At 45.1% G+C, this 12542-nt stretch overlaps 1 protein-coding gene across 1 annotated transcript in view; it reads right to left on the reverse strand.

Moving 5' to 3' along the window:
- Window positions 1-5542: 5542 nt before the first annotated feature.
- Window positions 5543-12542, reverse strand: part of ERCC4 (ERCC excision repair 4, endonuclease catalytic subunit) — a 30096-nt gene continuing 23096 nt past the window's right edge. The window contains exons 10-11 of the mRNA XM_032836276.1: window positions 11181-11293; window positions 5543-8743 (exon numbers count right to left, since the gene is read on the reverse strand). Of these exons, the coding sequence (XP_032692167.1) occupies window positions 8010-8743; window positions 11181-11293 (847 nt within the window). The 3' untranslated portion in view covers window positions 5543-8009. The remainder of the gene's footprint in view (window positions 8744-11180; window positions 11294-12542) is intronic.

Here is a 12542-nt window from a genome sequence, read left to right on the forward strand (position 1 = left end):
GCCAAACAGCAGCACCGTGTTAGAACTTTGGAAAAGGGCTCATCGTTACTGCTCGTGGCTTACCAGGCCCCTCCAAGCGGTGAGTACACGGTGCTCTAGATGTTAGTTTTTAAGAAGAGGCAAATCAGTACAAAAATGGTTTTTTTTTTCCGAGGGTGTGAAAGGAAGAAAAGCAACATAACTCTTGTCTCCCTCCACCCCGGGGCCCTCCAGCAGTGGGTTTGGGTTGCATGAATGATCTGCTCTCTCTAGCATCTTCTCCGGCTCTGCTCCTGCCTTCTGATCACCCGCACACACAACTACCTTCAGAGTGCTGCTCGTCTGCTCTTTTTCTCCAGCTCCACTGTGCCCTGGCCTCCTCCAATCCCCGTCTGGTGTGTGCCCTCAGGCTCCCTGGGAGGGATCTCTATGGTGTCATCCCTGTTGCTTTCTGGGTCCACTGGCATGGCCCGGGCTCAGCTCCTACCCCTGCGGGTCACTCCTGTGAAATTCCTGGTCTGGTTTGATGCTGGTGGCTGTGAGACATTCAGGAGCTCCTGGATCTGCCTCCCTTATGTTCTTGCCTCCTAGGTTTGGGCATTTTCTGATGTTCAGTTTCATATTTTTTCTGTGTCAACCATTTATCTGACGTCCTCAGTACTCACTTTTTTTTTTCTTTTTAAGATGTATTTATTTATTTTAGAGAGGGACAGAACTTGTCCAGGGTGGGAACGGGCAGAGCGAGAGAGAAAGAATCTCAAGCAGACTCCCCGCCAAGTGAGGATCCCCACGTGCGGCTCGATCTTACAACCTAAGAGGACATCACGAATTGGATGATTAACTGACTGACCCACGCAGGGGCACCATCGGTTCTCACTTCAGGGCAGCCATCAGCCACACCTGGAATTGAGACAATCTGCCCCACTGTTGGTCATTTCAAAATCAGCTTGTTCAAAACTGAACTTCACTTTCTTTATAAAATGATCAGGGCCTTCCTGTTCACAGCATCATCGTTTTCTGAGCCTCGGCTTAAATTCTCAATAATGATGTAGATTCGTCCTTGGCATTGATGTTCTTTGCCACATTCCTCTTCAATATCTGGCCTTTTTTCCATTTCCAAAGCTCTCATCTTAGAGCTGGCCATCATTCTCTAAGGCTCGGGTTATCGCCACAGCTTCCAGAATGGTCTTTCCATCTCCAGTCCTTCCTTCTAGGTAGCAAGGTGCTGCAGAAAGAAAGTCGGCTTGGGAGTTTGAGTCTCATCTCTGCCATTTGCTTCCATTATGACTGGAATTTTTTAATCTCTCAGTCTTCGCTGCCTCATCAGCAAAGCGGGGAAGGTCCCTACTTCAGGGGGTGAGGACGTGATGGGGTAAAGAACATAAAATATCTGGTACATTGTAAGTGCTCGACTAACATTTCCATTTCAGACTCACTACTGCCAGACCGCAGCTGTAAAACAGACTACTTGATCACACCCTTCCCTTATTCATTCATCTTCCTCCTGAAATGAGAACAAACTCCTCAAGTCTGTCATGTTAGAGACCCTTCCGATAGGGCCCCAGTGAATTGCCCCAAATCTGCTGTTGGTGACGCCTTCTTTAAACACCACCATTTTCCTCCCTGTTTCTTTGCTAATACTCTGGATGTGCACTTCTCCACACTGCCTGTGTCTGCCTGATGAAATTCTACCCGTGCTGTACCCATCTTGAGCTCTACCTTTTCTCTGAGGCCATTTTGGATCCCTACAGCTGGATATGAGGTCTTCCTCTGACCTCCAGAACACTTCTACCTCTCTTGCGACATTTTAGTTATTTTACTTGCTTGTGTTCTTTGACTTCTTTTCATCATGAGGCTGAATGTCCCTTGATGGCAGCAGCTTTTGCAGCATCAAGCCAGAGACAGCCCTCTGCCCTCTGCAGTAAATGCCTTACGCTGAAAACAAACCTGCCCAGTCATGCTTCCCTTAGTCTACTAAATTATCTGCTTCCCTAAGCTTCTGCTGGGTGTCTCCCTTCCCAGGAATGAAGTTGCACGGAGAAGCAAATCTCTCGGTGAAAGTCATGCTTGCACTGACACCAACTTCTTTGGAAAAGGATCCCCAAATATCATCATCTTCATTAGACATGGTCTATTTACTATTTTCATGAATCCCAGGAAACTCTCTTGGGTGAAATCACAAGTTGATTTTGTTTACCTGACTCTCAGGCCCTTGGGGGAGCAGTCAGTGTTCTTCTGATGTAGAAATATCTTCGTCAGGCAAGTGGATCTTTGGGAATATCTAAAATTCCTCTTCTTTCTCATTCTTGGACAAATTTCTCCTTAACACTCATAGTCAGGGGCTACACAAAATCAGCACTGGGATGAAATATTCAGCTGCACTTTTGCAAACAGAGAAATAGGGGTGCACTGAGCCAGCATCTTAAAATGAGTCTATAGTTCTTAAATATTTGATCAATTGATAGTCTGTAATATTAACATCTTAGTATCAAAGTACAGTTCCTAAATATATATGTATTTATATGCCTATGTAGAGTATCCATCTTCTAGCTTAAGAGATTTAATTTAAGGTTGAATGAGTCAGGAAATACAGTATTATCATCATATGGGAGCTCATGTTGGCAACGCCACCTACAAAGCATAATTTTTGCACAACGTTAGAAATAGGACTATCATACAAATGGAAAAAACCAAAACCAAAACAACAGAAGTCAAAGATTTTATTAGATTCAGTTAATGAGGAAACCAGTAATATGTTAGGGCTGATTTTAAAAGAAAATGAAAGACTGGGGCACCTGGGTGGCTCAGTGGGTTAAAGCCTCTGCCTTCGGCTCAGGTCATGATCCCGGGGTCCTGGGATCGAGCCCCACATCGGGTTCTCTGCTCAGCGGAGAGCCTGCTTCCTCCTTTCTCTCTCTGCCTGCCTCTCTGCCTACTTGTGATCTGTCTGTCAAATACATAAATAAATAAAATAATAATATATGTGCTGCCGAAGCAAGCACATAAATAAAATAATAATAAAAGAAAATGAAAACCCAGATATTTGTAGCTGGTCAAATGAATGCAGAAATATTTTTGCAAATAAATGCAGAAGTGTTTCGTGTCCCGCTAGGCAATACCTTGCAACGCTACTGAACAAGAATCAGTTGTATTGCTGTTGGGGTTTCTACAAGTTAACCTCTATTCTCAAAAAGTTGCAAAACAGTAAGAGATCAGGAGCCCTGGAAATTAGATGACTCCCCAAGTAGCGTACGCTACGAGAGGACATCCAGCTCTTTTTTATTTTATAAGTAATCTCTGCACCCAGTGTGGGGCTTGAACTCATGACCCTGAGATTGAGAGTCCCAAGCTGTACTCACTGAGCCAGCCAGGAACCCTGATAATATCCAGCTGTATACAGCTGGATATTGTATCCAGGGTACTCGGTATTTTCTTTGACCAAGTTCCAAATTTCGCATGCTTGCTTTTCACATTTAAGAAAGGTGTGAAAACAAGCCAATTTGCCTTTTCTGTGACATATCTGTAATTAGGTATTTGAAAGTAGACACAAACCCCTCCCCCCCTCCTCCACCAGTCAGTAGTGTTTCATCATGGGTGCTGGAGTCAGACTGCTTGGGTTCAAATCATGGTTCTATCATCTACTACTGGGTGACCCTGGGCAAATGACTTAACCTGTCACTCAGTTTCACCACAGCAAGAGAAGCTTTTACATTATAGTCATGAAGATTAACGGAGATGAGGCAGGAGAGCTCAGTAAATGTGCTATATCACGACTCCTAAGAAAGGGTTAATTATTCTACCAGAGTCTTTACTCTGACATTAAAACATTTTGAGAAATAACCTGACTTATGCCTTGTTAAAAAGGGATTGGTTCTACGTTTTCAAGCAGAAACCAAAATACCTAAATCATCAAAGCAAGCCAATTAGTAAACTAATCAAATAATAATTAAACCTAAGAGATTACAGCAAATTCTAGATGTGTCAAAGGATAATTTACTTTCAACTCTGATGTGGAAGGAACCAAAGAACAAAACAAAACAAAACAAAAAAAAGCAAAAAACGGTATGAGTCAGGGGCAGCAGGAAATTAATCTCTGTTGAGTTAAAATGTTCCAAGCATTGTGCTTGCCACACATTCATTACAGGTCAACAAATGAGTTTTTCAGAAGGAGAATAGTCTTTTTTCTCCCTCTCCTTAAGGACACATGTACAAAATAAAAAGCAGTAAGGGAAAAATAACCCAAAGAAAATCATGCTAAGGCCTTAGAAAGTGGGTTTATCATACACGTCAAACGCTAAAGCAGGGGGTTGGAAGAGTGGCTTGGCTTTCATCATTTCTTCTGCACAACAAAAAAACACATGAAATACTCTCTTCATTTTCAATTATATTTGCCAACGTGTTGGAAATACGACGCGCTGGGAATACAGGTCCTTTCACTATATATGGTTATTTTTCCTTTGCCCATAAAATGCTGAGGAAAATACTGAATAAATACAGATTTTATTAAAAACACTCTCACATACAATTCTTGTTACAAATTGATATAAATCAGTTATGTCTCCCTCCCATCCAAATTTTGGCTTACATGCCCTTAAATTAAAAAAGAGCAGTAGGGTGGCTTACCAAAAACCTGTGGATAGAGACAGTGAGGTAATGGGGTTCAGAATTGGACAGGAAGTAGCAATAAACCAAAACAGAAAGCAAAATTATGAAGAAAAATGACAACGCACGTTGAAGTCTGGATGCGTTTTAATGTATTCGAGACTGAGAAAAGAACTTTCCTAAACTGTTGGTTTTTAAGAGGACGTTTTTAGGCTAAACTGAACACAAAAGAGAAGAGAATTTCCCTAAAGAAGTTTTCTGAGCCAAAGGAAAATCGAATTACGCTTGAAAAACAAAAGCAAAGACTAATGATGTCTGCCTTTCTCCCCCACCCACATCTTCAGATTTGCTTCAGTGTAGACTTTCCTGCTGAAGGCCAGTCATTCATTCTAGATTCTGTTATCTCAACACAACCAAATCTAGAGTTAACCCTCTGTGTGCCAGTGGGTTGATGAATGGGACAATTATTTTCAGTCCCATTGGGCTGGGAAACTGCATTCGGGATGTACTCAAACACACAGAGACATACTGTCTCCTGAGCCCCACACTGAAAAAAGTGGCAACTTCTTGCCAAAAGGACATTATTTATGGCCACTATTACTATACAAAATGATTTCTTGCTGTATAATTTTTAAAGAATATTAAGAGGCAGGGCACCTGGGTGGCTCAGTGGTTGAGCGTCTGCCTTTGGCTCAGGTCATGATCCCAGCGTCCTGGGATCAAGCCCCGCATCGGGCTCTCTGCTTGGACGGGAAGCCTGCTTCTCCCTCTCCCACTCCCCCTGATTGTGTTCCCTCTCTCGCTGTGTCTCTCTCTGTCAAATAAATAAATAAAATCCTCTGCTTGGACGGGAAGCCTGCTTCTCCCTCTCCCACTCCCCCTGATTGTGTTCCCTCTCTCGCTGTGTCTCTCTCTGTCAAATAAATAAATAAAATCTAAAAAAAAAAAAAAAAAGAATATCAAGAGGCACTATGATTTAAACAAAGTTGGAAACGATTTCTTTTATCTTTCACACACTCTGATTTTTACAAATCAGCAAAAAGCTTGTAAAATAGAAAAATGCTGAACTCAGGTTTTTTAAAAAAAAGTTTTTAAAAAAGCTAAGCATGAGTTCATAAGTAACTGGTATATTTACTATTCTGAAAGAAAAAAGGCAAAGGTAACAATATGATGCTCGACAATAAAGTAATACATTAATTCTGCAAATTCATGCATTAGTTCCTTTGCCAAAGATTCTTAGATTATAAAAATTTGTAAAATGATGTGGCAAAAGTCAATACACGAGGGTTGTATTGAAGGCTTTCCACAACTACAGATGCATTAAAATATATTTATTTACTCGGAAGGGGAAGTGGTAGTGAGAGCCTTGCATCTATAATGAGCATTTTCGAGTTCATTAGAAACTACCATTCATAATTCAAGTACACACGAGACAGCGCACATCTTCAAATGTCTAGTACGTACAACAGCAAATAACAGAATCCGAGAGCCAGAGACACTGGCTCTCTAAATACAACCAAGAGTGTTCTCCACATTGTACTAGACGACAAGGGCTACTTATGGCGGCTTTAAGAACAGAGCTTATTTCTGAAAGTTTAAACTGGAGTGAAACCCATATGAAAAGATGTGCTATGTTCCATCTGCTTCTTACATAGTGAAAGGACAATATAAGCCAGGTGGAATTCTACAAGAAAAACCAGGAACTATATACCACAAGCAGAAGCGCTAGAGGAGGGTAAAGAAAAATTGTAATAACCATCTCCTTTTGAGGTGCTGTATCGATGTTAAGGTACTTTTCACTCAGACTGGACTCTTAAATACACACGTACAGAAGTGAAAATTAACATCTGTACCCGACATCTTGTTTTCTAGTCTCCGGGGTAGCTATTTAGCCCTCGGACAACATTTAGAAGCCTGATCCTTTATTCTACCTTTAACTTTTGTTTCCTGTCCTCTTCTACGTTCCTCAGATCACTGTACAGAATTCCATAGAACAACATGGTTCCCTGATACCCCTCAATTCATTCTTGTGGTACCCTGTATCAAGTTTGAAATCCACATCGACTTTAGCAGTATTAACATAGGTTAACATACCAGGAGAGCAAGAAGTCGACATGAGAGGTTCAGCTTGGAGAGGTCGGTTGAAAGAACTTCTGTGAAGGTGAAGACCATTTTGCGTTACATGGTCCAGTGTCTACTCTGAGCGCAAACACTGTGAGGAACAAAAACACGGGCGACATGGAGGAAATGTGGAACTGTGCAGTACGGCTAGAGGCACCGATGTCTATATCTGCATCAGCTCTTGAGGTAGAAAATTCACTACTCATTACTAGATAGGAGAATAGAGCTAAGTTAATAATGGTGAAATATAAAAGCTTAAAAATGGCACAAAGATACTATGAATGTCCCCATATGTACACTTCAGTAAAAAGCTAACTTAACCCAGTCAGAAGGTTTGAGATGGAGGAGATGGTTTTGTGAGTTTTTAAGTAGGTATGTATTTCTTAAGATAGGCTATGAACTGATCTTCCATTTACTTTTTAAGTCCTTTATCTCGACTCCAGGAAGGAAAACCAAATCTTAAAGACTTGGCGGGCCACTCAACTTGCTTGTGTGAAAGTCCTCACACAGACACAAGGATGTGCTCGGCACAGGGACAGAGAAGGGGGGAGTAGAGGGTGAGCTTACACTGCTTGGGGAGAAGCTCTGGCGCTGGTGGTCTCAGGGTGTGGGAAGAGAGGCCCAGGAACCAGGAAGTCTTAAGAGACTCTAATTGGCCATTCAGGCTTAGAGATCACAGAGTTAGGAGGTTAAATATTTGAAAAAGTGAGCATTCCAAAGACTCTTTCCCTTGTACCATCAATTTCTGGAAAGAGAGAATTCATGTCTAAAAACTACTGGCTTTGCACAATCGAGTCACAGTACATGTTGCATACATTTAGTGGATTAGGAAATGCACCAGCGAGATTTAGAGGAGGCTCTCTTACACCCGCAGGAGAAAGTCCCCAGGAATCTCTTAGAGGCGGAAAGCTGGAAGAATGTGTTTGAGGACAATGTGGAGAGAACTGGGGAGGGATGGCAGAGGGGTTTCTTTCTCTGGGTTCTGGGGTGTCTCTGAAGAGGGCAAGAACATGATTGCGTGTTCTTTCAGTTTGTGTCAGAAACATAAATTGCTGTGCCCGTTTCAAGAAGGGCCTTCTAGAAGCACCTGCAGACCCACCTCAATGAAGAGCGGAGCATGCAGACTCTGGCCTGGGGTTCCAAGAGGAGTCTTGGGCTCTGGTCCGCAGAGCCAGGCAGCAGGGGGCACAGCCATTAAGTGCTGGAAGACAGGGAAATTCTGAGCTAATAATTAATCAGGGCCTAGGAATACCGGCAGAGAGCGGCTGAAAAGCACAGTCACGTGACAAGAAGACAGCCGTCACTGTTCACTTTCTCATTTTTCCCTTGGACACAACCTCTGCGTAAGAGGTATGAATGAAGTCATAGAGCTGCTTGGCGTTGCCGGCATTGCCCAGAATGCCCGCCAGCTTGTCCTGCGACAGGCTGGCCAGTTCCGCGATGTTCTTCACGTGCTGCATCAAGGTGCGACAGTTTTTGGCGTTCACCCCTGGCATTTTTAATAAGAAGTCCTGGGGACCGGGGTTATACTTTTCTGACTCGGGGAGCGCCTCCGAATCCGCAGTGACGGCCACGGCTGTGGCCGCATCGGGCTGGGGCTTATTCTGTTTCAGCTCCTCGAACAGCTCGGCGGTGGCGTGAGGTGAGAGGCACCAGAGAATCCGGAGTCTGGGGAAGTGGAGTGTGAGGAGGGTGAGTTTGGAGCTGATGTCGTTGCTGGAGATCTCCTGATGGAGGGCGCCCCGGGAGGTGAGGGAGAAGGGCTTCCCGGGGTCAAACTCGATCAGCAGCACGGGGCGCTTGTAGTAGCGGGCCATGGAGATGCACTGGCCGTACAGGCGGCCGTTGTTTAACGAGCCAATCAGGTCGCTGATGCTCTTGCGCTCGACGCACATCTCCGGGGTCAGAATGTAGTCTCCGACCTCCAGCGTCACGGGTTCAATGTCGATGCCCCGACGGTGGATCAGGGAGGGGAGCTCACTGCGGAACTCGCGCACATCCACGACTATGGTTTGCTGCGTCCTGTTCTGTTTCTGGCCACCTGGGAGCAAAAAGCGTGGATTGCAGGTGATGTCGCTGAGGAAGAACTCCCAAAGACAGACAGAATAAGAGTCTAAAAGCCGGGTTTCAGGGGCACCTGGGTGGCTCAGCTGGTTAAGTGCTGGACTTGGTTTTGGCTCAGGTCATGATCTCGGGGTTCCCGAGATGGAGCCCCAGGTTAGGCTCCATGCTCAGCAGGGAGCCTGTTTCTCTCCTTCTCTCTCCCTCTGCCCCTTCCCCGGCCTGCACTCTCTCTTTCTAAAATAAACAAACAAATCTTTAAAAATGTAGAAAAATAAAATAAAATCTGTGTTTCTGCTGTCAACCTGTGATGCATGGTAACATAACACCCCGTGTTGTTATTCCTCATTTTTCTGTGTTTTCAGAAAGGTTTGTTTACAGAGTAAATAAAGGCGATTTCTCTTAAATTAAATAGAGCTGAGGCAAGTCCTGACGATTCATAACAGCGGCGTCTGCTGTTGCCTTCCCTCGGCAGTGCCCTTGACCTCCAGTCCCGGATGGTCCCACTGCTCACCTTCTACTGACCACCGCATTCCCAATTCCTATGACAAAGTCAGGCGCGTATTGGACACTTACAAACGCTTGCTGGGTCAACTGCTTTAGAGGCTCTCGTGAAAAATTCTGGAGCCGCTAGTCTTTGTACCAGTGAGTGTGGACGTGGGAAGATGGAAGAAGCCAGTGGACCAGAACTTCCCACATTTGAATGTGCCCAGAACCGCCTGGGAGCAAGCTAGAGGTGGTTCTGTACTCAGTAGGTCTGGGGTGGGGCCTAAGACCCTGCATTTCTTTTCTTTTCTTTTTTAAAAAAGATTTATTTATTTATTTATCTGACACAGAGAGAGACAGTGAGAGAGGGAAGACAAGCAGGGGGAGTGGGAGAGGGAGAAGTAGGCTTCTCGTTGGGCAGGGAGCCCGATGCGGGGCTTGATCCCAGGACTCTCATGACCTGAGCCACCCAGGCACCCCAGACTCTGCATTTCTAACAACATCCCAGATAACGCTAAGGCTGCTGGCTTAAGGACAGCACTAGCGAGGAGCAGCACCTGCTGTGGGCAGAGTAATGGTCCCTTTACAATGCCCATGTCCTAATCCCTGGAATATGTAAATATGTTACTTTACATAGCAAAGGAGACACTGCAAATATGATTAAATTTAGGATCTCAAGATTAAGAGATTGTTCTAAAGGTCCTTAAAAGTGAGAGAGAGAAGCGGGAAGGGCAGAGTCAGAGCCGCTGGCTCTGAAGGAGGAGGACAGGGCCAGGAGCCCAGGAGCGCAGGTGCTTCTAGGAACTGGGAAAGGCAGGAGGACGGAGCCTTCCCTAGAGCCTCTAGGAGGAGCACAGCCCTGCTCACACCTCGATTTTAGCCCAGTGAAACCCATTTGGACTTTGGAATTTTAATAATTGTAAGATAAGAAATGTATGTTGTTTCAAGCCACTGAGTGCGCGGTAAGTGGTTACAGCAGCCGCAAGATGTGACTACAGGGCCGGGAAGGCCTGAACTCAGAAGGACAGACTTCCGTAAATAGCTTTCTGTGTGGCACCTGCATGGTCAAGTCCAGCTTCCTTCACTCGTTCTATATTCTGCAAGAAGTGTCACCAACCTATCTGACTTAATGAGAATCTTCTTCAAGACAGACCTCGATGCTCTGAGGCCATGTTTCCCAAAGCACAGTCCAGGGGCATTCCCATTAGAAGGCCTTGAGCTGCTGACCCTGTTTCAGATCCATGGAGTGAGGCCTTTGGATCCACACCTCTAACAAGCCTCTGCGGTCATTCCTGGACATACTGGATTTGGGAGGCCCATGGCTCTAACCGGGCCCTCCGCCGCAGAGGCTAAAGTCAACTCAGTCATATTGCGTTCCTCAGGCCACGTGGCTGACAGCAGCTGCTTGCCATGGGGAAACCGGGATTGGGGAGCAGGGAGGGGGTTGTATCTGGGTCACGCTGCACTTGGAATTCAGCACGTCTTGCAGGCACGCCATGGTTCAGACAGTGCCCGGCAATGAGCGCGTCACGCACCTGGGACCTGGGGAAGTGCCAAGAAGCAACACACGGGGGCGAGGAGAGACGTGGGGAGGCGCTCCAGACAATGCCTGTCTGAGCTAAGCCCATTCCTCTGGGTCAAAATAAGAACCGAATGGGCACTTATCAAAGTTTCTCTGCAAAAGTACGTCCTGCGTCTCAGCCAGCCAACCACGTTTACGAGCAATGCCGGAACGTGACTAGTTTCGAGGCTGAGGTGCCTACAACACAGCCCCTTTATTTTACAGCTCTGGGAGGGACACGTGGTTAGGGAAAGGCAGGCACCCATTTTTACAAAGTCATTGAGAAAAAGCACGCTTCTGCGGGAAAACTCTAGAACCCTGACAGCCTCCATGGTGGGCGCCGGAGCGCATGGCCCAAGGCGGGACTCACCTGCTTTACGGGTGTCCACGGCAGTGCCTGCAGCCACGGCGCCTCTTACCAGGTCCAGATTTGCTTCGTCCCTACCTTCCCTCCCTTCAGGGACCACCATGCTGGCCTTCTCCCTGGGGCGGAAAATAGTTTCAACCTTTTTTGAATGAAATTTCACAATTTCCAGATTTTACTCTTTCATAGATGGTAACTTAGAACATGGCCACAGGAGTGTCAAGATGAGAAATATGTTAGATAAATAAGTACAATAAAACTACACAGATGAGCGACGGGTAAAGGAAGCAGAAGGAAGTCCGTGGTTGGGGTGCTACTACCATCTTCCAGAGCAAAAGAGCTGCTGTTCGCTTTCCTTCCTCTGTGTCCTTTAAGCACTTTGGGACATGAAATAAGCGGGTAAAAAAATGCCACCAAGAGATTGGGGCTTTTTATAAAAACATGTTAACGTGTTATTGAGCATTAAGAATAATTTACATCATTTACATTCCAATACTTTCAGAGTAAATCACAGATAGGGATGGTTAGAAATCAATGATCAAGAAAATCACAGAGCAGATGAAAGGAACTTCGATTTAAAAAAACTCCAGGTGGGAGGCCCCGAGAAACGGTTTTAATTTTAAAGGGAAAATCCAGTCATACACATTTCCCAACAGAGATTTAAACAAACAAAAAATCAACATCTCTGGTTAGGCAACAGAGCAGCATGAATTCCCTTGCTCCTGCATTCGTTGTAAAAACCTTTCTGGAGTGTTCCCACCTGCTGCGTTGGGTGCTCTGATCGACATATGGTTATGCAGTAATTCCTGCCTTCTAGGAAGCTCGCAGCTCACATCTGGTAGGCTGACAGGACCGTACAACCATAACTCAGATTCGTCATCAGGGACTAAAGTCATGACAATATCCTCGAGAACCAAAGAGAGGAGGCCAGGCTTGCCACGGTCTTATATTTCAAACCCAGAAGTATATTATCATCAATCCATGAATCAGCCAGCGGTCTAGGAGGGAGACAAAGGATGTATGAGGCTGGCTCTCTCCCCTCACAGGGCAGGAAACTGAGTTGGGGAAGCACGAGCAGGCACGAAACAAAGGTGGGACTGACCAACGGCAGGAACAGAGCCCAGGGTACCGTGAAGCAGAAGGGAAATGGGTCCTTAGTACTCACTAATAATTTCAGGAAGGGCTAAAACAGCAAAGATTTTCCAGTGAAAGGAAATAAAACTGGATGGACCAATTTTCCAACAACTCTGGATAAATGATGTTTTAGAATAGAGTACTACTCCAAGATACCACTGAGGAACAGAAATTACCACTTGAAATTCTATACTCCTTGAGACAATATACAAATGCAAAGTTATTATTAGCCCA

The sequence above is a fragment of the Lontra canadensis genome, unplaced genomic scaffold (genome assembly GCF_010015895.1).
Source record: "Lontra canadensis isolate GAN:19392208 unplaced genomic scaffold, GSC_riverotter_1.0 scaffold91, whole genome shotgun sequence".
NCBI classification, from domain to species: Eukaryota; Metazoa; Chordata; class Mammalia; order Carnivora; family Mustelidae; genus Lontra; species Lontra canadensis.